Consider the following 27,523-nt stretch of genomic DNA (forward strand, 5'->3'; position numbering starts at 1 on the left):
TTTCCAATAAGTTGATATAATAGCAGTTGGAAAATATAAAAATAAATTGGTACTTTTTTTATAACCATTTAAAGTTCAAATTTAGACAAAATGAATCAAATTATTTAGTTGTTAAAATTTATAAATGATTTAACTTATATAGCTAAGGATTGAAAATTTAAAATAAGGTTTCACATAAGTAGTTAATTCTGCAAAAAAAAATAAAAAATCTAAAATCTATACAAACACATATTTTTGTAGTTATTTTAAGTTCAAATTTTGATGAAATTACATATTAAATATCTAAGGAAAATAATTTTAGTTATATTGTTGTAATTTAAAAATATTATTTGTGGGTATTTGAAATTTCTAGAGTATACTTTACATTGTTATTTGTTATTGTAATAGTTAATGTTGTTAATGATTTATATTAATAATTTATTGTGTAGTGTATTGTATATACTATGAATGACTGATTGATAATGAGTAATGATTAATATAGTATAAAATATCCTAGACTGAAAAACCATATCCGTTCAGAATCATTTTTGTATACAATGATATCATATCATTGAATTTAAATTTTAATACCATTCATTATAGTAACCTACTGTACAACAGAGTAACATCCACTGTCCAACTTTTTAATATTGTTATACTATTTTATTTTTATATTAGCATTAATGTCTTAATCATAAACATTGATATTCATCTATCATTCACCAAAATTTATGGTAGTATATACTAAAGAAATTTTTGAGTCATAATCCACGAAGACAATTTACATATTTTTCTTTAAACTTTATACTTAACATTAGGTTAATTTTATAATAAAAATTGTTTTTAAATCTTATTATTTATTTATTTTTTGGTGCGTCAGGGTGGAAAATTCCTAAATACAGCACTTATTTATATACAATTTATTAAAGGGGATAATCTAGGAGTATATTATATAGGTGTTAAGATTATTAAAATTTTAAAGAATTTAAAAGCCCAAATATCAGAGAAAAAAATGATGGTAAATAACAGAGGCAGACTGTGAGGTAAAAGGCCCACTATTATACTACAATAATAAACGGCTCTAACCAGCCTCTATGAAAAACCTAATTTTTCTGGTAGTTCATCAAATATATATAATATATTGAGTCGGCTTGTTATGCTATGACACACTAACATACCTGGTGAGCCCGCCTTGGTAAATAATTAAATTTCTTATTAAACAAAACACATTAGCAACTAATGCACAACTTTTAAAGTTTATACTTTTTAGTAATATAGGAACACTTGAAGAAGCAATGAATACAATGAAAAATGAATTAGAATTTTTGTATAAAATTAAATTATTATAATTTATTAAGTAAAGTATTCATAATAAATTGATAAAAAATTGCAAATTAAAACATGGAAAAATAATACTGTGATGTTAAAATTTAAATTAAGATGTATTCAAAATGAAACTGATGCAAAAAATATTTGTTTGACTTGTGATAAAAAAAAAATAACATTTTAAAATTTATTTTTTAGTATACTTGTGAACCATGCCACCGTATCTAGCTATGAAAGCATTTATGTCAAACTTTCTCTTGCATCCTTCATAGTTCATATACCTAATTTTTCCAAAAATTTCTCTTTCTCTCCATCCCTGATCATGAATGCCACATATTGACCACATACACCCAACAAAACCACTAGGGTCACGACCATCCATGCTATATTTGTCATTGAGATAAATTGCATCAGCTAGTGCTCTATCTGGAGTATCAGTCCATTCTAGTATCTTTTTTGCCCAGTACATGCGTAGGAAACCATGCATCTTGCCTTCCTTTACCAACTGTATTTGTGCAGAATTCCAAAGATCGTCATGTGTGCGTGAACCTTCTAACTCTTCTCTAGTGTACACATACATACGTTTATCTTTTCTAAACAAAATATACAGTATGTTAATTATCTATTATGATTTATGACTGGAAACAGAGTAATGCAAGAAAAAAGAACTTGCCTGTGTTCGTCTAAGGTCGTTTGAGCCCAGGTTGGAGCACCTTCAATCTTATCATACTTTGGGTTGTAGTAACAAAAGTTGTCAGAAAGTTCTCGCCGAATAATTGCTTCTTCCCTATAAGCTGCCACACTATCTGGATACTGTTTTGATAGTTTACTAACTTCTAAGATACATCTTTGAGCAGATATCTGACCTGAAAATTATAAATGTGTTAAATAAAATAAAATATCTATCATAAATATAATATTTTCTTACCAAAATGCAACCATGGTGACAGTTTGCTAAGACCATCTTTTACAGGATTATTTCGATCTGTAGAATATTTTGGCAATCTCTTTTTTAGAAACTGTTCTAACTCACTCATACCAGCTTTGAAACCAGCCTTCAGTCCTGGCACAGATACAACACTACGGTCCACTTCTAAGGTTTTGTCAGCTTCATCCCAATTTGTTGGCTAATGGTATTGAATTAAAATAATAAAATAAATTATTTTATTTGAAATGTTTCAATTCCACTACATACTTGAGCTTTAAATGTACTGGGAAATGGATGTTTGATAATTGGTGGAAATTCTGTTAAAAACTCGGGTAATTTGTTGTTGATTTTGTTTCGTATTGTTCTTGCAGAATATTCTTGTTTGTCAGAGGCTACCCAACAAGGTACAATATTATGGGAATCAACCTGTATAACTGGCACTTCAGATCCAATACGTTCAGCTAATTGTTTAGTCCATGTCATATGTTCTCGCACAGGCATAAAATCTACAACTATTGCACCCAGTTTATGCTTCCTTACAAAATCTGGTAGTATATCTGCTGCACAACCAATTAAGAAATGAAATTGGATATCAAGTGATTTACACTCAGTTTCTAGTTCTTCCAATCCTATTATAAAAAAGTTAAAAAATAGTAATCCATTGTATGTTTTAGTTTATAGTTAAAGAAACAATATAGTTTTTACATAAAACGCATCATTAAAAGTATGACTAAAACTTTTTTTATTTCAACATGTAATAATAATTTTTACTTTTAACTCTTTGTTAATTATGTTTTACATAAAGTAAATTCAGTTTAAGACTTAAGGGGAAGTTATTACCATTGAATATTGATTATACAAACCATGGCTAAATAAATTTAGCCATGATATAAATATAACCAATGGACTACTATGCTCTTTTACAAATACAAACAAGCAGAGAATAACTTTTCACAAATTAAAACTCTTTATAGCTTAAATATTGTTTAAAAATGGTTGGTTTGATTTATAACCCATACATTAGTTCACTCTTAATAACAAAATAATATTTTACAATTAATAATACAACTTGCATATTATTGGTATATAATAATAATCTGTATTAATGCTAAAATGTCCAAAAAAACAGTTTTTCTTTTATCGATATTCAATATGCTGTTTTATAATCAATGTTATGACATTAAAAAATCTTCATAGTAGTATGCTAACATTCATTTAGTTAATATTGCAGGTAGAAGAAAACATTGTGCATAGATGAGGAAGTGTATAGCAAAGATTAAAAAAATAAGAAATATAAATTTACAATTTATGCAGTGCCGTATCTAAGCATTGGCAAGGTGGGTGGTGGCCAAGGGCGCAGTTTAAAATGATCGCGCTAGGGGCGCAATTTTTATATCATATATAAATACTAAAAATTCATTTTAAATTTATAAAATTGGTTGCCAAGGGTGCACATAGAGCTAGTTACGGCACTGAATTTATGTATTAATAACATTTTGTTCTATATCATTATATATTTTCACTGTATCATATTTAAATTAAAATAATAGCAATACAAATAAATTTAGTGAACCATCCAAATTTACTTCATTTGAAATGATTTTTAGAATTTTTAAATATAATTATTAAAATCTTGAGATTTTCTGTACTAATTAAGCAATGTTCTGTGGTAATACAAAGTCTGTATTTCAAAACATCAATTTTTTTATCATAAATTATTTTAAATTTTGATACACTTAATTCAAAATTCGATTGAGTAGTTTTTTGGTTAGTAAAATGTTTTTTTTAATGGATTTGAAAAAAATTTAAAATAGGTGCAATATTAATCTAGTGTTCATTATACTTCAACTATTTTTATAAGTTATAAATATTGATGGATTAATATAAATTACTAACATTTTTAAGTCATCATGGCCTTGATATTTACTAGATTCATTATTGTGAACTTTTCAGTAACACACAAAATTAAACAACTTAAAATCTAGTAGATCGAATAGTAGCTAATTAATTAACATTTATAATGAGATGTTTTTATTTGAAAAAAAAAATACATAAGTTTGTGTCTCTACAGGATATTTTCTTAGTAGTGAAAGAAATCTTAAGAATACAAAAATAAGGTCTTTAAATATATTTTAAAATTCCAAAAATTAGATTTTGAAAAATTACATTATTGAAGGGGAAAAACAAGGTTAGTATATTTGGAAAATCACCTTGTACTTATATTATTTATAATAGAGATAATGATAATAATTTTAGTATACATTAGAAACAAATTTGTATGAAAATATTAGATAAATTTTTTATTTTACCTTGAAATATATGTTTATAATGCCGTAAGCTACAGTTTAAGAATTGTTTTAGTCTACAGAAAGTGATATGTAATGAAACTTTGTTTTTGATAGCTAGTTTTTGTGCATATAGTAACGCCCAGTTATCTGAAAAAAAAAGGCAATCAAAGAATAAAATACAAAATTACATTAAATATTTCATTTACCATGAATACGTTCATCTCTGAAAGTCCAATAAATAACTCCTTCAGCCCATTCTGGCACTTCTTTTTTTTCAGATAACACACGCAAACGTTTCTTATTGAATTTAAATTCCATTATAGAAGGGGCTGTCTATAAATATAAATTTTGTTGTATTAACATTATAATTTATCACAAAATTAACTTACTTTATTACGCTCTGCTGCTACATCATTTAAGAAGTTACTGGTTTTGGAAGTGCTAACTTCAGAATTCGTTTTCTTAATTTTTTTGGTAGGTGGTGAATTGTCAGACATTTTGCTCATTTGGAGTGTATTATTCTAAAGAAAATATAATAATTCATTTTTAAGTGTTAAAGTTATTTATTTATAATGTAATAATAATATCATCAAGTAGGATTTGTATTGATATATGACCATCATTCAAAGTAGTCATTATCAAGAGTCATTTTAATATTCTCTGATTTTATGTATCTATCAACATCTTTATATTACAATGAAATATACACAATCCTTTGATTCATAAATACAAATATAAAAATGAAAAATCTTCTCCCTAATTTCAAGTTGATATACTAATAAGTAATAACTAGAATAACTTACCTTTCGTATCTTATATTCCTATTTCCTAATTACTTAGTTTGATACTTCAAAGCCTTCAATAGTTGAATGAAGTAAAGTGAGATTCTGTATAATAGATAATTTGAATCTATAATTTGTAAAAGCCTGTATTTAATCTTTATTAATTCGTATTTGTTTATTATAATCGATAGTATGATTTATAAATAAATCATAATAATCATGTAAAAGTATCTAGTAATAACGATGATGGTGAAATAACAACAAGTACAAAAATAATAAATAATAATAATAAATGTTTGATTTTACCACAGAACAATAATTTTACTTTTACTTAATTTTAATCTACTAACCACTAGTTACCGCTGATAAGGAAATTTATGAAATTGTTTGATACCGCGAAAGTATATTAAATTGTATTTACCAGAAACATCGAGGAGTAATTTTAATAACAATATTGTTATAAGTACCTACATTTTTTTTTTTTGAAAAAAATTTTAATTTAGAGGTGTATTGGTATCATTGGTGTCAACATCAGATTACAACTTAGTTTGTGACATGGGCTTATAAATATTAGTCTTGTATTAAACAATTCTATACCTACCTAATATTATACGATTTATTTTTGTCAAAAATTAATTCAACCAACTTTTCGGTTATCGTATTAGTGTAGTGTATTACTGTTCTATGGTATTACTTATGATTTTAAAATAAATTACTACAATAGAAAATATGTTATATATATATTATATTATATGTTATATACTCAGTAACACGGTGTCTGATCAGAATGGTTTTTCGTATGTAATGGTTTATCATTGAATTCAATTTTATACTTATAGGTACAGTGACTTACTCAATGATGAGTACTTTATTCGAAATCTATACCTACTTTGCAACAGAGCGGTTACCTGTTCTCCTTTTTTAAAAATAATAAATCGTTGCCATCTTTACGGCTGAATATAACATAATAAATATTATATTATAGTTCACGACGTACTATTTACATTTTCCGAATCAAAATTTTTAACATAAAACACAAAATTTATTCGCAAATTTCAACATCAAACACATCATTCGTGAGTTGGACACTTGTCGATGGCCTGCAATAACCACGATGGACTTAAAGAAAACGGTGGCGGGAAATTCGACAATGGCGGCGTATTCGGTGCGTCATCGTCGTCGTCGTGTAATAGGTCAACCAACCAGACTAAAAAGGTCGATTTGGTCGGACCCGGTAGCCCGGGAATCGTGAAATATGTTACCGCGGTCACGTCGAACGTCGGCGTCGAAAAGTCGTCCAAGGGTTCAAACGTTACGCCGTCTCGCGGAAAGTTGCGTCGTCGAGACAGTGGCAAGAACTCGATAGGCACCTTGGACCAGGCAATCCGCCAGAGAAACATATTCACCGCGGTGGCCAAGATGCCGGTCGAGATTCAGACGACGTTGATCGAAAACGGCTGGATCGGTAAAATTACGGTCGCCGACAACTGTTTCCGCCGGAGAGGTGAGTACCTACCTTTCACTGTACTTTACTGCATATAATAAGTACAATAATAATCCTAAGTAAGGAGTGCTGTGGGTTGTATATTATCACACCAGACAGTCCGATTTCGATTTTTAAACAATATAATTAGTGTTAAGCGGTTAAGCCACTATCAAGTTTTATTCATTAGATATTGACTGATGGAATGTGCAGTTCATCAACAAAGTTGAAAATGTGGTAAAACAAATAATTTAAATTTTTAGACAGCAATGAAATGTATATATTTTTTTAATGGAGTTATGTCCAATCATAAGATTTCTTATAAAATATATTCAGTTCAATGGGTACCTCCTAAATTATCATATAAAAAGTCGACAGCAAATTTACGCAATAAAATACTCGTAGTCGAAAACCTGAACGAATCTTCGATCCTAATTCCTAAGCCCTAACGAATTATTCTGATAGAACAATTATTATTAACAAGGTATTTAATTTTTATTTAACACTTTACTATGTGATTATATTATATATTGAATAATTTTTAATTAAATACTACTAAACAATATTATAGTTTTATTAAACCAAAAAAATTGGTATTTAAAATTGTTAACGATGACACAACATTTACCACCATTGTTTTTAGTTATAATTTTAATAACCGAATAGGTATAGGTAGCTGGTAGGTATTCTATTTGGTTGAAAAGTTAAAAGTTCTAGTAACATGAAAATTGAAAAGCATAACACGTGTGCTACTATGTCACCGGAAATAATACGAGCAACACTGTTGACACCATACGAATTAAAAACTGAATTATTGAAGTGAAACAATACTTTATACCTTCATGTTGCCAATTATATTAAAATTATATGAATAATATCCTATCTTTAGCGCTTAGATTATAAGAATTATCGTTTGGTACTACAATATGGATAAACATTATTTATAGATAGGTACCTTTATAATATTTAAGGTAAGAAAAAAAATCTGTTTTTATATTTTTAAAATTATGTTTAAATATATTAACTCTATTCAATTTACATATACAATATTGCTTCGAATGGAATTTGAATAAATTGAATTGTTAAATATTATATGTATATTGTAGTCTATAGATATTCTTTATATTTACATCATATTGTGATAATATAATGTAATAATGGCAATAATATATAAGTGTTATAATAACATAAATTTTAGTTGTATACATAATATTATATATTTTTCATTTTAAACAGAGCATTTGGTCTGGTTTAATGAATGTTCTCTAAATTACTAAATAATATTCATGTTCGTGGTTCAAATTTGACGTAACAACCATCAACTAATTTAAGTGTCATTAAAAACATTAACCTTAGGTCTTCTGGTGTAGGACATCTATCAGACGGGAAAAATTGCATTTTTCTCACTAGTGTGGAAATTACAGTTTTTATTTGAAGCATAGCATATTTGATTCCAATGCAATTTCTAAGCCCGGCGCCGAATGGAATGTATGTATATGGATGTCGACTACTACAAGCGTCGGGCAAGAAGTTGTCCGGGTTAAACTTTTCTGAATTGATGTAATATAATGGACTTGTATGTAAAAATATTGGGCAAATAACTAACGCAACACCTTGAAATTTGTAATTCACATATTTTTAGTACACCGTAAATAATGTTTTTTTTTTTAAATTACCAGCTGGGCATACATATTCTCCTATTTTAATATCTTCATCTAATCTTCTGCCAAGAAATGGTAACGGAGGGAAAAGTCGCAATGTCTCTTTGATTACCATTTCGATATATTTCATTTGTTGAAAATCTTTATAAGTAGGTGGTCTATCATAATTTTCATTCAAAAATATCGATTGTAATTCCTCAAATACCTGAAACATAATTAAATTAATTATACGTAATTAAAAACCTATCAGTAAAATATAATTTGTGCCTTGTTCTGTACGTCCTGATGATGAGCTAACATGAAAATAATACAAGTGATCGCCATAGCAGTTGTTTCTTGTCCTCCTGAAATATTATCAATATTATTTCGAGTAATTTTATTTGTTTATATTTTTTTTAAATATTACAAAAAAATGTAATAACAAATTCTCTTGATGTATCATGTCTATAAATTATAGTTATGTAATTATACTATATACTTATATATATTATATGTATATAATTAATAATAGTATAATGTAAGTATATTATTAGGTATTTATTCAAATAAAAAATAATTATTTATTGAACTAATTTAGTCGATAATATATTAAAAATAATTCTAGATGTTTTAATTGCAGGGACTATAATAACTGATATATTTGACAAAGTATTGTATTGTGTTTTGGTAAATTATTTACCAATCATAACTGTTATAATTTCGTCTCGTATTTGTCCATGGTTCATTTTATGAGAGCTTTCTAAAAGAATTTCCAAAACGGTTTTTGATTTTGGGCAATTGTCTTCATGATCTTTTTCTATTTTTTTCTCACAATTATTTATATTTTGGTTTAATTCAATGATTTTTTTTTTAATTATGTTATCTGTCAATTCGTTTATGACTTTTTGACTTCGATCGTGTTCACGTTTTACTGACGAAAATCGGAATAATGTGTTGTTCAAGTACCATGGATGTGTAATTCTATACTCCCATGCCTAAAATAACCGGTAAATTATTAAAAGATATGAACTTGTTGATATGATCATATGAATAATGGAATATTATGTATTTCACAAAATTTGATAGCGTACTTGCATTGCAATTTGTAGATGCTTAACAAATTGATTGCAGCCGCCTGTTTGAGCATTAAATGTTATACCTAAAGCTGTTTTTCCGATCATTTCCATTGTGGCCATACTAATAGGGCCACTAATATTACATTCATTTGATTTTAACCACTTTTTTTGGAGTATTTCGGCAAGCACGTTTGCTTCTTGGTAAAATATTGGTATAAATGATTTTGTAGATGAGAAATTAAAACCTTTAGTTACCATTTTCCTTAAATAATATAAAAAAATTACTTCGTTTCACATTGTTTAACTTCGAATGACTTAATTAAACTTTATTTTGATGTTTTTTAGTTAATTGGAAAATTAAATTATTGTATAGCATTTCAAATATTTTGTATAAATTACCTGTTATTTTTCCATTTTCCTATGTCGTCAATTGAAAATATTCCTTGGCCCATGATAGACTCTTGTAAAACCATATAATCCTTAGATTTTCTTAAAAATTTGGGATTGCTAATAACTAATTCTATATCTCCAGGCCTCGTAAGTACAATATATAAATTATTAAAAAGCCAGAATTTAGCTATTTGCTTTTCATATCTACAAAATTGTTTAATAAATATCTAAAAATTATATACACAGTACATTTTTATGTCAGTACATTTTAATTTTTATTACGTACTGTAAATCATCAAATTATATATTTGTGATTTCTTATAGATGGTATAATATAAACTATTATAAAGTAATTAAAGTATAATAAGTTCAAAAATAAATTAATAAATTATGTTTATTATAACTGAATATATATTTTATATGAAGTTTGAACTTACATTCGGTATTCTCCTAATATATTTTTGATTAATTTTTCTGGTCCTTGTAACAACAGTGGTAAAATACCAACGAGAAACCATCCATTTGGACCAGGTATTCGATTTGCAAATATTCTATTCTTTCTGCCTTTAAGTATCAATATTACTATACTTATTACCAGTATAGAAAAAAGTATAAAAAAAATTAAATACTCCATACGCATGTTGTATTGATTATTTATAGAAGAAACTAAGATTGATTAAACTGTGTTTTACACATAATATAACACAAATGCGCATAAATATACGTATACATGCATACCTGTCTATAAATATATAATAAACTAACTAACGTTCTTAAAGATAAATTGAGCAAACTGATACAAAAAATAACAAAGTTAAATTAAGACTTAAAACAAATAGAATATTTAATATTGTGTTGTATTAATTAGTAGTGATAGCATAATATAGTAATCGAAAAGTAACTTATTGTTTAAGTAGACTATACATAAGATCCTGCTTAGGTAACTCATGATTTTGCTTCTGTTGCTATTTTTTGTCTATCTTTGATAATATATGTTTTTATGTCTATACGTGACCTATTAACATACCATATATTTCAACAGTTGAAAAATAATTTATTACTGCATCAGCATTGTATACTAATTTACCAAATATTCAACTATTATTATCTACCTTTATTTGTTAAAATGTTAAACATATTATTCTTGCCACTTGGGAGTTACTTCAAAGAGTTTTATTAAAATTTAACAAAAACAAGCTATACTTAAAATTTTAATATAAAATTTTACTAATAATATCTATGCCCCCTGTTTTATCAGAAATATGGCACATTACACCAACTTCCAAATTCCTATCATAAAAATTGCATAAAAATATTATGGAATAATTTTCAAATATTAATTGTATTTGAGTTATACAAATTACAAGTAACACAACATTATCATCTATCTGAACTCCCTCAATATGAGAGGAGGGCTTTATATTTTTAGCTGCTCATGGCAAATTTTATTTAAGCTGATCCTATTTAAAAGTTAATTTGTTCAGGGAGATGAGATAAAAATAAAAATTTAAACAAATGTGATGAAAAAATACAAGTTATATTTTATAACCGAAATTAAACACTATTATACATTCAAACAAAATATTAAATAAACATGTTATTTCAAAACAAAACTTCTACAATATTGATTATATTGATTAAACATTTTTAGATAGTATTTTTAAAGTTTTCAAGCATATTTTGTTTTTGATAGACATCAAATATATTGGTTCCAATATTTTATCTAATCCCAACATAAATCTTAGCTTATAGCTTAACTTAATTTTATTAAACTTAATCGGTTCATTTCATATTTTTATATGCAATAGGTACCAACGTCGAAGTGATATCGCTACACCATAACGTCGAGCGCGTCAAAACGGTCGCTAAACGTTACGAGTCTGGCTTGGTGTGGATGGACGCGCGTAGCGGCGGCGTTAACTGGATGACACTGCACCCGGATGTTGTAGTCAACCGGTTCCCGAGGGACGCTAATGCCGCGTTGAAGTTGTGTGGCAACACTCTGGCTGGACAATCCGAGTTCAACAATTACTACCCGAGGGCGTATCCGGCGTGCACCGAAGGGATTCATGCTGATAGCTTCGTCGCAGATTACTCGCTAACCGCTTGTGTGTCGTTACTGCGAGCATTTGTGAATAGTGATCATCACACCATGTGCGCCAAAAACGGTCAGGTGAGTGTACCAGCAAAACTGCTTATTTTGGTAATAGCTAAAGTATAGTGATTTAGTGATAACCGAAATTATTAATAGTTACACGTTAATTTAAATGAGTTTCTAATTTTCTATATTTTCTATAACAATTTTATTAGTCGACTATATAAATTATATGATTTGTTTAGTTTATACGTTTCCAGATGACATATTTTTCATGTATTATTCGTTTTTTATTTTATTATTTTTTTTGTTAGTCCATTTCATTGCTTGCTGGGTTAGCATAAAATTTATCGCACAATATTGCGTCATTCAGAACACTTTTTAGTTTTGTATATAGTCATCTAAAAGTGTTGAAGCACGATATATTTTTAGTTATTTTAGACAAATAAGTTGCTTTCCAACGTCCTAATGTTGTTTTGAATGTATATATTAGTTTATTAGCTTCTAATCTAGGTTATGTAGGAAAAATATTTTACACGCCAATGACGCCATGAATGCTCTTAGCTATTTTTTATTAAACCAGTTAAGTATATAGGTAACTGCTTTTCTATAAATTATGTGTCAAGAATATTTTGTCATTGAGTAAGTTGCTGTAATTTTATTTTATCTGTATTACATTTAAATACCTACTTAAAACAAATAAGAAAATAAAAAAATAATTTGAACGATTTGCATAAAAATGGTGTTTTTTGTACCTACCTGTAGTGTACCTAGAAATACTATAATACGTAATTGCTTTTGTATTCTATATATTAGTTTCTACCCGTAATTTAGTTTATAACATATATTTCTAATTCATGACATCGCAGGTTCCTCTTTCAGCACTTAACTTCGCCGCGATTAAATGTCACCAATACTTGACGGACGGCAGATCGCTAAGTGTGGCGTCGTTTCCAGGGAAGGGCGCTGATTGGGAAAAGTTTTTCGAACATTACTATAAGATCGTACACGACAGGCGGAAGTTCACAGTGCCAGTATCGGTCGATGACGAGGAAGAAGCGCTGCGCTATTTGGCAATGTCTAGTGGCAAGTTGGTTGACCAGTTGACCCAGGAGAGGCCTCAGACGGTGATGGACGGTTACGAGAACGTGTGGATTGTCAAGTCTTCAGTGGCTCTGCAGTCCGGACGGCCAGTGATGCTGAACAAGATCGGTGACGTGCTGGATCGTTGCGCGAGGGTGGGCGGTGCCAATCACATTGTACAGAAGTACATCGAGACGCCATTGCTGCGCAATAACGTCAAGTCAGACGTCCACACATGGATCGTGCTCTCGACGCTTGACAATCGGCTGACGGTGTGGTTGCACCGGACGTGCGCCGTGCAACCGTACCCGCACGAGTTCTCGCTGCACCGGGGCGGCACCAATGCCGGTCATTTCGATCGGCTCAAGACTGGTGGGCTGCACGGGATGCTACGGCCGACGGCACTGACTTGCAGCCTCAAGCAGCTCGTGGAGACGATACGGCATGGCAAGAAAACTGGAGAAAAAAAGCAGAAGAAACGGCGGCATCAGCAGCTGCAACAGGTGGCGGTGAACGATGACGGTGAAGACGGACACGGCGTCTACTCGGCTGTTAGACGGTCCGTGGTGTCGGCGATGACCGCGGCCACGACGGCCGGTTCGCTCGACCTGAGGCCCAACTGTTTGGAACTGTTTCGTGGTACGTTCGTCCTGGGCGACGACACGCGACCGTGGCTGATCGACATCGTGTCGGACGACCCGTGTATGGACGCTGAGTGTAACAGAGAGGGAGACCGTGCGACGCCATCGATCATTATAGCACGGAGCGTGGCGCGTGGTGTGGCCAAGATGCTGGTGGACGGCGGTCGCGGGCGGACCACCCGGATAGGCATGTTTGATATTGTGCATGAGTGTTCAATGCCAGCCGGCGCTGTTATGTATGTGCCACGGCCATTCGCCGAGTCCGCTCCTACGTACACCAAGTACAAGTTGCTGGCCGGCAGGACCAACCAGCCACGCGGCCACATGTCCACACGTGTTTCCCACAGTGAGGTCTATCGCCAACACCACTGGTGGGACGACGACTCCATTAGCACTTATGTGCAGATGATCAGTGCAGCCGACGTCGAGGATCAACCACAGACGCGCTCTCCGACGGTCGGCGAGAAGGTGGCGGTGACGGAAAACGATGCGGATCAGTGCTCAGTAGACGACGTGGAGCTGAGCTCAGAACTGATTTTTGGGTCGACCGAAGACCGCGACTCTTGCGACCCAGGCAACACCCGTCGGTGCTTGAAGCTGTTGAAAAAGTGTAAGACGAAAATCTCGTCCGTGCAATGGCTATGCAAGTCTATCATACGCCGAGAACACAACAACAAGAAACGTAATGCTTGACAAAACTCAGATTTCGCAAACGCCAACTTTTAAATGTATATGATTATATTATTATTATTTTGTTACTATATAGTATAGTTCAGCAGAACTATCCATGATGTTGGTTAACTCATTATTTCAAAAAGTTTTAAATTTTTTGAAACATTATTATTTTACATAATTTTACTATATCATTATAATATATCGCTTAAGAAAAAATAGATGAGTTTTAGATTCATGGCATTTACCACATGATTTTTAAGGTAAAGTATGTCTGGTTTATTTTTAATTTTTTTTTTTTTACATCAGTCGTCACTTTTTGAAATAATAAAAATACTTCAATCTCTAATTTTGAGGATGGTTTCTGGTAATAAATTAGACTCTGTTGGAAGTTCAAGTAAAAATATATTTAATTTAATATGATATTTTATCATACTACAATTTTCAAAATAATTTGTCTCTATTATTATAATTTTCAACTTTTTTTCGATTTATGTTTAATAAATATTCTGTTTTTTTTTTTTTTAAATAGCTTTCAGATTTTTGAACGACGTCGTCGAGTTAACATCTTCTGGGGCAGCTACTGCAGACCTACGCCGGTTAAACCAAAGTTGCAGTCAAAATGGGGAGATTCATGTCATCCACGTTGATCCACTATGATCGAATATGTCTCGAAGTTTAGAAAAATTTAATTTTTATTTTCATCATCAAATGACGACTGATCAGTATAAAAACACAAGATCAATCAAAATACGCACTATGCGCGCGCACATAGAAGTGTTAAAATGTTAAATACAATTTATTAACAATAGAGTGTATAAACAATTTTGAAATCTGTAAAGTTTAATCTAATGCAGTGGTCGACAACCTTTTTAGACTCTCGGGCTACATTCATCAATTAAAAAAAGTTCCCGGGCCAGACAAAAATAAAAATTTTATATTACAAATTATTTACTAAGAAAAAAAAAACTGTTTAAATATATTTATATAATATGATTTTTTTTTGATATGATATTCAATTAAAATTCGTTGTAGAATTTAAAGTGGGCCGTATATAATAGACTCGTGGGCCACCAGTTGCCGACCACTGATCTAATGCGATATTTAATGTGAATGTATTAAAATAATTTTTAATTTTTAATTATTACAATACTAGCATACCCGCCTTGGCTCCGCCCTAGCGTGAGTGTAAGGAATCACAGATAGAGTAGGTTGCAAATAAATCTAGAATACGCAGAAATTATTCAAACAATTTTTTATTAATCTACTGTATACTAAGCAAAAAAAAAGTTTACCTCATTAAAAAAAAATGAAATTTACAAAATTTCTGTATACACAATATTTTTTGTTTTATCCGTCGCTGACAGTAAAATAAATTGATTCACGGGATTTCCAGCTTTGGAGAGAGCTACGTTTGGCTGATCATGCGAAAAACAATCTTCGCGTAGATCATTTCTCATACATGTAAGTGTCTGCTTTTGCAACTTATTGATAGTGACTGCAAAAGAAACTCTAATTGGAAATTGCACTCTTTTGAACTTAATCGTCAAGTCTGAAGGAATCAAAGGAATTTTTGGAATAAAAGCAAGCTCCCCAGCAGCTAGATCCGTAAGAATTGTAGTTTCGATCACATTATTATACGCAAAGCCGTAACTTGCAACCGAACGCGGTTGCTCAATCTCAAAGGGTTAAGATTTTGAAGCAACATAATCGGAGTTCCTATTTTCAATCGTAACTTGTACTGTGGAAATCCAGGGGGTCTAATGAATTAAGAAATTCGGTTAGAAAATTCATTGCTTCAGCAGCCGGCATCGAGTCTAAAGCAAGATATTCTCTCAGTGTGCCCGGAAACATCTCTAAAATAGAGTAAAAAAAAATTATATATATGTAATACGTGCGATAAAAATCGTGCTTGGTGCTTGCCCAAAATATACCTTTTTATTCCTATTAGGAAGTTAATAAATAATTAGTTATTATTAATCAAAATAAACGTACAGAGTGTATACCTATATATTATATTATTATATTGTTTTAATAATAATTGTTGTTATAAAAAATATAAATAAGTTAGTTAAAAATTTAACTAAAAAGTTTTCTAGAAAATATGTTCTAAAAATAGAAAATTATAAAAAATAAATAAAATATTATTATACTATTATAATTCGGCAGATCAGCCCACCAATCCGAATACTCAAATTGCCGAATATGCAGACGACAAAGTCATATTATCCTCTCACACCAACCCGGAATTAGTTTCAACCTCTCTCCAAAACCACCTAAATGACCTATCATACTAGTACTCTCACTGGCGTGTCAAAATAAACGAAAGTAAATCTGTACACACTACCTTTGCCCTCCGCCACAGCCAACCTCCTCCAGTGCAAATAAACAACAAACTCCGATATAGCTAAATATCTAGGTCTAATTTTCGATAAACGTGGGCTAAACACATTCATGCAACAAAAATTAAATTAAACAAACGACTCTACGCTCTCAGACCCATCCTTGGTAAATTCTCAAAACTATCCCTCCGAACCAAAATTCACATATATAATCTCCTCCTTAAACCAATATGGTATACAGGTCTGGGGCACTGCCAAAAAATCAAACATTCAAAAAATCCAAGTATTCCAATCCAAAATCCTTAGACTTATTACCAACTGTCCTCCTTATATCTCAAATCACACCCTACACACAGATCTCCATATTCCTAAAGTCACTGAAACAGCCAAGTTATTTTACTCCAAATTCAGAAACCGCCTTCATAACCACACAAACCCTCATATTAAAAAATTACTATCCATCTCCATCCCTGGAAATCCCCCAAGAAGACTCAAGCGACAATGGCCTCGAGATCTTATAAATTAAAATCATTAATCATAAAATCATAAATAAATTGTAAATTCACGCCGAAGTGCCTTCGCTGGTTGGTTCTTCCCTCAAGACATTCAAGCTCATTAATTATAATTTTAAAAAAAAAACCATAATTTATGCTTATTGTTCTTTTTTTTTATGTACAGATTGTATAATTTCTAGATTAAAAAAAAAAATATTATTATAATAATAATAGTGCGTGATTTGGTTCATGAGTCGGTAAAGTTCAATACGGTGTTAAGTATATTTTTTCTTTGCCTGGAGTACATATTGTGTACAGGGTACGTAGCAGTGGTGGCTCCAGGATTTTTTGCTAGGTAGGGCCAATGGGAGGTCAACAATTATAAGGTAGGGCCACCAAAAAATGAGATTTTAACAATAAATAAATAAGAATTAAAAAAAACAAATAAAATGAGCTAATTACTATATTTAAAAACTTTAAATGATTACAATACTATAACAAAACTACTTTAAAATAATTCTACGATTGCTATGTGCGTCTGCGAACTTATTTATTATTTCATCAATGTCTAATGCAGTGTTTTTCAACCTTTTTTTATGTTACCACCCCCTTGAGTAGAAATCAATTCTTTAACGCTCCTCCTCCCCCTTGGATTAAGAGCGCTTATAGGTACTGCTTATTATAACAGAATTATCATCGAATCTCTTATCTAACTCATTTGTTATTTTGTCTAAAATACAATAGAATATTCCCGATCTAAATTCGTTTTCTTCTATTGGCACTTGTTTTTCTAGTGCTATTTTCATATACCAATTTTTCCATGTTTATGTTTTCCCAATTTTTAACCTCTATCTCCTTTGCTCAATGTTGGCTGACGGTTTCTTTCTCTAAGCGCAGTCCATTAGTTTACAGGTCTATAATGATAAATTGGTAGTAATAAGTAATAACTTATATCGAATACGATACTATCTTAATAGGTAGGTACGCTCTATTCGTTCTAACGAAAACCAATAAATTATTAATACAAGTAGGAGTATTATTTATTCTAGGAATAATATCAATAATTATCATATTATAATATAATTTAGAAGTATTTATATTGTTAATGTAATAATGTTAAATTACATACTGTGAACAAAATACAAATACCATTATTTAATATTTTCTGCTTATGAAAAATGACTATATTATTATGTCTAAGGTCAGGTTAGTGGTAGGACCACTGGTAGGGCCATGGCCCGTCCCTGGCGCCGCTACTGGTACGTAGTCACGCCGAAGGCAAAATTTTGATTATCAAAAAGAACTTGATGCTTCAAAATGCGAGGCTGCAAGAGACTACTGAACGACAGAATCGATTATCGAAAACGGCTTGGCGTAATTCAACCGTTCGTGCGCTAAAGACGGGTATGCCAGTACTATAATAATTAAAAATTAAAAATTATTTTAATACATTCACATTAAATAACGCATTAGATTAAACTTTACAGATTTCGAAGTTGATTACACACTCTACTGTTAATAAATTATTGTATTTAACATTTATATGTGCATGCATAGTGCATATTTTGATTGATCTTTGGTTCTTTATACTGATCAGTCGTCATTTGATGATGAAATTGAAAATGAAATATACTATCGCTATCTGCAGTTGTCTATCAGACCTTTTTCGTAGGTTTATTATCTTGTGTATAAATATAATATATAATATAATAACAATAACAACAATAATAATTATGATAATAATAATAATAATAATAATAACAATACTAAAAATGATAATAATAATAATAATAAAAATAATAATAATAATAATAACGATATGATAGGTACTAATAATAATAGTAAACCGGGTTTACAATTAAACCGTGTAGGTACAAAAGTTGAGCTCAGCCCAACTTCTCTGGTAGATCATGATAATTGAATGATACCATGGTTACAAATGGTTAATCAGAACGCCGTAGCTGAGAACTCGGTTTAATATAATATTAATAATAAAAATAATTATGTGTTTTCGACCAGCTTGGTATATAAAATGTGGTAGCCACCGCAGCAGCTGGTATTACTCCGGTTTCCGCGGCTCAACTTTAACATAACAACCGTCAGCCAGTTTGAGAGTGGTCAAGAATATGAGACGCAGTCGGTCCGGCGTCGGGCACCTGTCAGACGGCAGGAACCTGTGGTGGCGGACCAACGTGGACGCTATCGTCTTCATCTGCAGCATGGCGTACTTGAAACCGATGCAGTTTCGGGGTCCGACGCTGAACGGGATGTACGCGTACGGGTGCCGCCCTTGACATGCTTCCGGCAGGAAGTTGTCCGGATCGAACGCGTCCGGGCCGCGGGCTGTTCCACCGTAGTGCAGCGGACTTGAATGCAGGAACAACGGGCTGATGACCAGCGTGGATCCTATATAATGCATTCGCGTAAGTGATATTTTATTTCACAGTATTATAATTAGCATATATAACGTATTTTCTGTGAGTAGGTACATACCAACTAACCGATTTTTTATGACGTGGTTTTCGCATAAATTAAAAATACAGATTTTATTGTTGTTTTCGTCAAAAATATTACAGCAGAAAAAGACATACTTATGTAGTTTTAAGTGAAACATTTAGGTAGATATATCAGGGTGGTACAATTTTCTTTATTATTGACGACGATGCATGCGTTTTAATTTGTTTGTTATGTTTTCAGTCATTACAAGCATATACATTTTACGACATAAATGTGGTGATTTTTCTGGTAAAATAATTTTAAGCAAATATAAAAGATATTTATTTTTCGACCCCCTTCCATTGATAGTTGTCAAAAGGGTGTGTCTTATAATCGCGGTCGTCCATTTATAAAGGCACCTATAGTGATATTATTTTTCTAAACTGGATTTCAGGTGTACTTAGTAAATTGTTCTTTATTTCTCTCATTACGTAATTTAATATATTTTCTTGTTTTTTCTCATCCGAGAATTCCTTAAGAATTTAAGGGGCTAACTATAAGCTCCCACTAACCCAGAGTATATAAAGTCTAGTCTAGCACTGCTCTGTAGTGTATGCATCCCTCTTAAAAGCGTAAAATATAATATAGATTATCAACGTCCTACTATATTACGTCCTGTAAAAGCTGTAGTAGCGCATAAATATATAGACACCATCATTCGTCAAAACTTATGCAACATACCAGCTGGGCATAGGTGATTTCCGATTGTCATATCTTCGTCCAGGTGTCTGCCGAACACTGGAAGCGGGGGAAACAGCCGCATCGTTTCTTTGATCACCCGTTCGAGGTACTCCATCTGAAGCAAATCATTATACGTTGCCGGTCTATTACGATCTCCGGAAAATATTGATTCCTGCTCTTTGAAAACCTGTAAAATACAAATACACAGATCAAATGGGTTTGTAAATTAATGCGCAATTTAGAATTTACTCATAAATGTTATGTCAGATGTTCGGGGTGTTATTAGGTTGTTTAAGGTACCACTTACAGGGGGTGGTTAGAATGCAATTACTACTACAATTTACGTTTTACTACACATAGCTCGCACCACGTGTGTTGTATGTAAACTCATACGTTGTCTCTCAAATACTAGACGTTTTCGCCATAAGTTATAATTTTTTTATTAGTTCAGGTAGAATATTTTTGTTTCACGCTTGTTTATATATATTTACCTTGTCTTGTACGTCTTGATGATGAGCCAACATGAAAATCACGCAAGCATTCACCAAAGCAGTTGTTTCTTGTCCTCCTATATTCGCATGTTTATATTATATATAAAAAAAGACATAGGTACGTTATACAATAATATAAATTACTATTTAGTAATTAGGCATACATTTTAAAATATGTATTGAAAAAATACTATTTTACGAGAATGAACGACTGTGATATCTATAATAAAAAAATAAAATGTATATTATACATCATAATCATATTTGTGAAGCCAAACATCTTATTAGGTACACATATATACAATGATTATTGTCATATTAATTAGGCAGAAATTCGATACTTTTAGAAACTATTGTTATAATTAGATATATTTTTTATGATAGACTCACTGTTATACTCACTAATTATTATTATTAAATATATATTGTCAGAGAAGTTCATAAGAAATTAAAAAAAAAAAAAAATATTGAGAATATAATATCATAGGTATTTGACCTTATCCATAGGTTTTTGTTATTATTATTTTACTGTAGTAAACATAATTTATATACGTTGCGGTAAGATTTCAACCGTATAATAATAAATAATAGTTCATTAATACCTATATTTGATTATCATTAATATTTCTCATTCATTTCCTACGGTTATTAAGGCTTTTATGATTCACTAAAAAATCACGATATTTCCCATATTGTAGGCAAATAACATTAATGACTGGTGAATATATTCTGATGGTCTGATGCAATTAGCGTCGTTTTCCGTAACATGAATAGGCGGTACTAGTAATAAATAATTATTACTTATTAGTTTGAAGTTAAAATTTAAAATGCATTTATATTGTCTGTAATTAGCCGTTGCTTACTCACAAACGGTGAGTCACAGTGCTGCTCGCCGGTGCTCATCCATTTAGGGGTTTAGACTTTAGACGTACGTAATAAGTAATAATCAGTAATAATAACGCAGCATTCGTCTTCATTGGACAATAACGTTAAAAGCAATGTTTTGGTCTTTCCTTAAAAAAATATTATTTTCAACAGTACTAACAAACAGATCATCAGTCAGATTATTTTGTAGTGGATCGGGGATCATACAAGCATTGTAATAAGACACAGTTAATCAGACACACAGTACCTAAAACGTTAGTACAGTAGCCCAGTCACCCAAACATTGATGAACTGGACATGGGTGTGATATAGGCATAGGTGATAGGTATGATAGGTATAGGTATACTCACCAATCATGACTGTTACAAGTTCGTCTCGCATTTGCTCGAGAGACATATTTTCATGAGAGTTCTCTAGAAAAATTTCAGTGAGCGTCTTCGTTGTTCGTCCAATGTCGTCGTCATCTGGATTCACACCTTTCTCGTGTTTCGATTTGCTTAGCTCCAAAATTTTCGTTTTGATTATTTCGTCAGTGAACTGGTTGATGATTTCTTGACTACGATCGTGTTTTCGTTTAATCGATGAAAACTGGAATATTGTATTGCTCAAGAACCATGGGTGTGTTATCCTATATTCCCAAGTCTAAAATTATAATACATCAAAATATTTATATCATATGTATACCAAATAAGATAACCATATGCAAAAGGAACGAAAACAAAAATTATCAGAAGAGTGAGCACTAAAATCACACGGTGAAAAAAAACCTGCAGGTAAAATGTTTTATAGTCATTAATCAATGAACAATTTTATTTTTAGAAAACTTAATTACAAAAACTAATAAGTCTTTTCCGAATTATACGTGTAGTATAATATTCCTATATATAATATAGGCAAGTACTACTAAAAGATAAGATAATTAATAATTGTGTAACTTTTGTTGTTAAAATGAAGTTAAATTATCAAAATTCGACATCTTTACATTGCGAATAATTGCTGTTGTAAAATTGTTTTGTCAGCATATGTTTTAATTAAATTTTTGTTTATCGTCTTAAATAGAATTTCATTTCCCAGGAAAAATACGTAAGCATTTATAAATTTATTATATCTGTTGGAAGTTAAAATTGTGTAATTTCATGTGCGTTTTAGTGTTATTCACGCGTAGGGTTTTAGAAAAAATGTAGATGCCTACGATTGAGTTAATAATTATGCATTGTACTATTTGTACCTATTTCATCAATGTTGGCTATAATAGAGTTTGTATTACTGTAACATAAACAGGTACCTACCTATTTAAGAAGTATATTTAATTACTTAAGCGAACTATCAGTTATTTATTAATTTTCTTAATGGGTATTTTTGGGTAGCAAATACTACAGCATGTTACAGTTAAACTGGAAAATAAAATTACTATAAATATTATTATTATTATAATCATACGTGCATCGCTGTTAGTAAATTTTCGACAAATCGATTGCGGCCTCCCTTTTGAGCGTTGAATGTGACCCCCAGAGCTGTTTTACCGATCATTTCCATCGTGGCCATGCTGACTGGAACGCTGATGTCACATTCTTTCGATGTCGAGTCACTGTTGTTTTTAAGTATTTCGGCAAGAACCAGCGATTCTCCATAAAATATGGGTATAAATTCTTTTAACAGTTTAAAACTAAAACCTTTAGTTACCAATTTTCTGAAAGTCAAAAAATGATTGTGGTGTATTTAAATATCTGACGTGCTGGTTTTATTTACTATTATATTTTAGGAAACTCGCACATGCTTTTATTTTAATTTTCAAATCTATAATAGCAATATAGCAATGATATGGTGTAATATAATTTGGTACCTGTTAACCTTCCATTTATTTATGTCATCGATCGTAAATATTCCTTGTCCCATAATGGACTGTTGCAAAACCATGTATTCCTTGGATTTTCTTAGAAATTTTGGATTCGTAAGAACAAATTCAATATCTTCCGGCAAAGTAAGAATAATGTACAAATTATTTAACAACCAAAGTTTAAATAATGATTTTTCGTATCTAAAACATAGATTATAATTTATTAAAACCAAAGAAGATTAATTAGTTAATTCGAAATCATACATTCATACAATCATACGTGAATACTTATGAATAAAATAATAAAAATAATATTATAGGTATACAATATATTCTATAGGTACTGGTTATAGTATTATATATTTATAAATATGCAAGTTAAATTGGTATTATTAAAAATTGCTGATGCAAGAAGAGGCTACCATTAAATTTCAAACTTAACATTTATAAAATAATTGTTTGCATATGTTCCCAGTCTAATGAGGTTAAAAAAAAAAGTTTTAAGAAGATGGATTCTTATTTACTTATTATTTAAATTTAATTTCAAATACAATTTTGTAGCTTAATATTTTAATTTATTTAATTAATAACCTAATCAATTAAAATATGACGTGATTTTTTTCAAACTTAAAATATACACAAAAATAATAATTCATTAGATCGCTTAAAATTATTTTAAAATTAATAATAATACACAGAAGTGTATAGTTTTTTATTTGATAAGTTTCTTTATGATTTGGGTACAAAACTCACGTTCTGTATATATTTTGTGCGCTTTTAATTTTTTGTTCAGCTCCTTGTATAGCCAACGGTAATACGCCCACCATAAACGATCCTTCTGTACCCGGTATTTGGTTAGCTAATATCCTTCTTCTTCTGCCTTTAACGCTTATTACTATTGAAGCAATCGCCAAAACGGCCAACAGTATCGTGAAAGTTAGCAGCCACATATCTTCACGATCAGTTGAAATTAATTTTACAATTATCTGTAAACGTATCTATATAAAATAATATATTAGTCATATCGATCGTTTAAAGGCAATGATAGAAATAGTAAAGAAATTGCGAAGACAAGAAAAAATTGTATCCATGGCTATTGGCTATATAGTGATATAGCCATGGGGGGGGGATTGAGATTTCGCATTTCCCACCCTTATTATTATTACACAAACAAAACATAAAACCACAACCAACAGACATTTCATAACTCATTATACCTGCTTAGTGTTTACTTTAAAATACTCAACCATAATCCATAAGCATGTGTACTGTGTAGGTTGTAGACTGTAGCAGGCAATTGGGGTAATACTGGTTTTTTTTAATGGATCAATTTAAAGTATAGTTTTAAATATCCCTAGATATTTTTTGTTTAAATATTTTTTGTCTGAAATGTTTAAAATTAATTCAAAATTGTAACTATTTCGAACTTTTTATGGGTTCGATAAAATATTTGAAAATTTAATTGGTACTCAGTTACCCTGCAACCCCCATCTACTAATCACACGCACACACATGCTAAATACTGTTTATAAGTTCATGGTAAAACGACTCGCAGAATCAAGACGTAATAATAACGCTATATAATGGCAAGTTAACCCTATAGTGAAATAAATAATAATAATTGAATGTAGGTATACAGATAATTAATTCATATTTTATTACTCCTTTTATATAATTGTATTCCTGCAAACATATTATGTATCTATAATTTTTTTTTTTTTATTAAAAGAAATAACCCTCGGAAATTTGGCCATTGGGATAAGATGCATTTTTTTTTTTTTCGAAAGGTGTTACATAATAATAATAGAAAAGGTTTAATAACAATAAATGTCTTAATTATAATTTGAGTATAATTATAATAAGATTGTGTTTTTCTAATGGTGAAATAAGTTTATCCTGGAGGAACACGAATATGTCCGGTGATTGAAGAACAGGTCCCAGTTTGTCGTATAAATCGCTGGTAAGATGATTGCGATTTCTTGCCTCGAGGTATGCAATACATTACGTGAGAATGTGTATCTATAATTGTCAGGAGTTAAACTTACTTTAAAATGTTGCCTATTTCTGATAGAAGATTTGTCAATAACAGATACGGGGGGGCGCTGAAATATTTTGATGTGCTAATCTTACACGACACTTATATAGTTATACCTAGAACAATTTAACATTTAATTAAGTAAAACTTAAATGTAACAATATATTTGACTTTACCGATAATACACGGAGCTAGCGAAGACACTGCATCGACAATCGTATTTTGTTGTGGTTCAGAAGATTATTATTATAAATTTAGCGAAGTTGTAAAAAATAGTTAGGTGTGATGGTACTCCGTGGTGATACAGAACAAATGAAAGATGACGCATAGGTCTTGTCATGTGTCGAGTGTACAATGTACATATAAGTATAATGTTTAGGTATATTATAGTAAAATATAAATACCATAATGGTGGAGAACCACCATTACACGTGTAGAATATTAAATCATGAATATTATAATATTACTATACCTACTTAAAGAACGGGTAGGTAACGCGTTAATATTTAATATCTTATGTTTACATACCTTAAAATGTTTGATGAGTTTTCCAATATATTTTTCGTTTGCCCATGCAAAATGAACTTGAAGCAAAAGTGTTCATCTATTTTTTTGTTATTGAAAATATAAGCAGTAACGTCTTCTTATTCGAACTGAACAAATAAATTAACTATTTATTGTTTTATCTGTTTGTTAATTTTAAGGTATTATGTACTCAAGAGTATGAACTGAAACTGAATAATAAAATTTAAGAATAATTTTGAAGTACAAATTGAAAATGAATTACCATCATAAACAAAATTGATTATTAATCGAAACCATCTATATTCGTAACGCATATCTAACAGTAAATATTATTAATAGTTTTAAATATGATAGATTTATACACGACAAGATTAATATAGTATATTATATCAACGAAAATTATTTTTTATTGGTGAAACTCCGATTAAGTGTGTTATACAGAGAACTTATCTTAAAAATGTTGTATACTAATATGTGTGCTTGAACACCATTAAACTCGACCAGTTTAAACATTAAAATACAATAGAAATCAATATGTATGGTGTGTTCCATTACAAATATACGTATTTTGCTCTCATAAAATTTAAATCGCATGCAATCATTATTGATTACATTAACGATAAAGATCAAAGGTTTCTAGAAGATGGCCTAGTTATAATTAGTGTCAATAAACTGTTTTTTGTAAATATGCTAATAGTCGACACATTTTGGGAATAGGTACAAATGATTAATGTACAAACTGGTTTTTACGGTATTCAGCTCGGACCATGATCTACATAAGGTTTTGCAACTTTTGGTATCTGAGTGGAGTGTTAATGATTTAAAATTTTGTTTTTATTTTTGTATGTCATCACGTTTTGGAGTAAAAAAAAATTCTTCAATCTTCAATTTTGATTACTTGTAGTGATGGTTTATAATAATTAAGAAAAGGTAAAAAACAATAAGGAATGACAAGAATTGACACCAATTATGGAAAAACTCGATTTTTCACTCTGCTGTACAGTTTAAGTTTCGATTGTATCTATCATTGAATCAATGACCCAATAGTTACTGTGACGGATGTCTTAAATTGATTCATTGCCGTCTTATACAGTAGAACGGTGGTGCGAATATATTAGTGGTATAAATATAGGCACCCTTTAAAAGTTTAGTTTTTTTTATTTATACAAGGTATTTATTATTTGTACGAAGGCCCAATAAGCAAATTGTATTAGTTTATTTGTGTGAATAAGCTATTTAAAGGAAGTAATCAATCATCTTATGACACTATCTAAAATATTAAAATTATACCTATACCTACAGTAAATAATGATATAGTCATTAATGAAGTTTCGCTAAGATCTTGCATTATTTG

The 27,523-nt window shown here is 30.5% G+C and overlaps 4 protein-coding genes across 10 annotated transcripts; 1 reads left to right on the forward strand and 3 right to left on the reverse strand.

Moving 5' to 3' along the window:
- Window positions 1-1,301: 1,301 nt before the first annotated feature.
- On the reverse strand, window positions 1,302-5,611 carry LOC107164595 (deoxyribodipyrimidine photo-lyase photorepair). The gene is made up of 8 exons (XM_015512463.2): window positions 5,325-5,611; window positions 4,911-5,042; window positions 4,728-4,854; window positions 4,543-4,668; window positions 2,501-2,862; window positions 2,234-2,432; window positions 1,979-2,171; window positions 1,302-1,898 (listed from the first exon to the last, which is right to left on the reverse strand). Exons 2-8 carry the CDS (start codon window positions 5,025-5,027, stop codon window positions 1,493-1,495), a joined length of 1,530 nt encoding a protein of 509 aa, XP_015367949.2. The 5' UTR covers window positions 5,028-5,042; window positions 5,325-5,611; the 3' UTR covers window positions 1,302-1,492.
- Window positions 5,612-6,090: 479 nt separating this feature from the next.
- Window positions 6,091-14,628, forward strand: LOC107164593 (protein monoglycylase TTLL8-like). The gene is made up of 3 exons (XM_015512461.2): window positions 6,091-6,807; window positions 11,701-12,065; window positions 12,857-14,628. Exons 1-3 carry the CDS (start codon window positions 6,399-6,401, stop codon window positions 14,402-14,404), a joined length of 2,322 nt encoding a protein of 773 aa, XP_015367947.1. The 5' UTR covers window positions 6,091-6,398; the 3' UTR covers window positions 14,405-14,628.
- On the reverse strand, window positions 7,848-10,635 carry LOC107164594 (cytochrome P450 4C1-like). The gene is made up of 7 exons (XM_015512462.2): window positions 10,330-10,635; window positions 9,902-10,096; window positions 9,518-9,764; window positions 9,127-9,421; window positions 8,715-8,791; window positions 8,463-8,652; window positions 7,848-8,399 (listed from the first exon to the last, which is right to left on the reverse strand). The coding sequence occupies exons 1-7, from the start codon at window positions 10,530-10,532 to the stop codon at window positions 8,071-8,073; spliced, it is 1,536 nt and encodes a 511-aa protein (XP_015367948.2). The 5' UTR covers window positions 10,533-10,635; the 3' UTR covers window positions 7,848-8,070.
- A 4,015-nt stretch (window positions 14,629-18,643) lies between the features above and the next one.
- On the reverse strand, window positions 18,644-26,681 carry LOC107164611 (cytochrome P450 4c3-like). 7 transcript variants are annotated; one of them, XM_015512493.2, is made up of 10 exons: window positions 26,432-26,680; window positions 26,173-26,378; window positions 25,655-25,760; window positions 24,363-24,607; window positions 23,616-23,810; window positions 23,213-23,462; window positions 22,123-22,414; window positions 20,888-20,964; window positions 20,397-20,583; window positions 18,644-19,625 (listed from the first exon to the last, which is right to left on the reverse strand). In XM_015512493.2, exons 4-10 carry the CDS (start codon window positions 24,557-24,559, stop codon window positions 19,279-19,281), a joined length of 1,545 nt encoding a protein of 514 aa, XP_015367979.2. In that variant the 5' UTR covers window positions 24,560-24,607; window positions 25,655-25,760; window positions 26,173-26,378; window positions 26,432-26,680; the 3' UTR covers window positions 18,644-19,278. The 7 variants fall into 7 exon arrangements, with proteins under 7 accessions (XP_015367979.2, XP_015367976.2, XP_089078053.1 ...); XM_015512490.2 differs by lacking the exon at window positions 25,655-25,760 and having other exon boundaries at window positions 26,432-26,681; XM_089221927.1 differs by lacking the exon at window positions 25,655-25,760 and having other exon boundaries at window positions 24,363-25,628; window positions 26,432-26,681.
- Window positions 26,682-27,523: the final 842 nt, after the last annotated feature.

Source organism: Diuraphis noxia, unplaced genomic scaffold, assembly GCF_037042655.1.
Source record: "Diuraphis noxia isolate RWA-SAM2 unplaced genomic scaffold, SU_Dnox_SAM2 contig0003, whole genome shotgun sequence".
In the NCBI taxonomy this organism is placed as follows: domain Eukaryota; kingdom Metazoa; phylum Arthropoda; class Insecta; order Hemiptera; family Aphididae; genus Diuraphis; species Diuraphis noxia.

Excerpts from the sequence above, each read along its gene's own strand:
- LOC107164611 (XM_015512490.2), bottom strand. The coding sequence starts at position 24,559 with ATGTGGCTGCTAACTTTCACGATACTGTTGGCCGTTTTGGCGATTGCT. Across the intron at positions 22,415-23,212 it reads ATTTACTAACAGCGATGCAC|ACTTGGGAATATAGGATAAC; the intron begins GTATGATTATAA and ends TTATAATTTTAG. Across the intron at positions 20,965-22,122 it reads ACTTGTAACAGTCATGATTG|GAGGACAAGAAACAACTGCT; the intron begins GTGAGTATACCT and ends ATGCGAATATAG.
- LOC107164593 (XM_015512461.2), top strand. The coding sequence starts at position 6,399 with ATGGCCTGCAATAACCACGATGGACTTAAAGAAAACGGTGGCGGGAAA. Across the intron at positions 6,808-11,700 it reads CAACTGTTTCCGCCGGAGAG|GTACCAACGTCGAAGTGATA; the intron begins GTGAGTACCTAC and ends TATATGCAATAG. Across the intron at positions 12,066-12,856 it reads TGTGCGCCAAAAACGGTCAG|GTTCCTCTTTCAGCACTTAA; the intron begins GTGAGTGTACCA and ends ATGACATCGCAG.
- LOC107164594 (XM_015512462.2), bottom strand. The coding sequence starts at position 10,532 with ATGCGTATGGAGTATTTAATTTTTTTTATACTTTTTTCTATACTGGTA. Across the intron at positions 8,653-8,714 it reads ATCAGGACGTACAGAACAAG|GTATTTGAGGAATTACAATC; the intron begins GCACAAATTATA and ends ATTATGTTTCAG. Across the intron at positions 8,400-8,462 it reads AGAATATGTATGCCCAGCTG|GTGTTGCGTTAGTTATTTGC; the intron begins GTAATTTAAAAA and ends ACAAATTTCAAG.
- LOC107164595 (XM_015512463.2), bottom strand. The coding sequence starts at position 5,027 with ATGAGCAAAATGTCTGACAATTCACCACCTACCAAAAAAATTAAGAAA. Across the intron at positions 2,863-4,542 it reads TTATAAACATATATTTCAAG|GATTGGAAGAACTAGAAACT; the intron begins GTAAAATAAAAA and ends TTTTTATAATAG. Across the intron at positions 2,433-2,500 it reads CCAGTACATTTAAAGCTCAA|CCAACAAATTGGGATGAAGC; the intron begins GTATGTAGTGGA and ends CAATACCATTAG.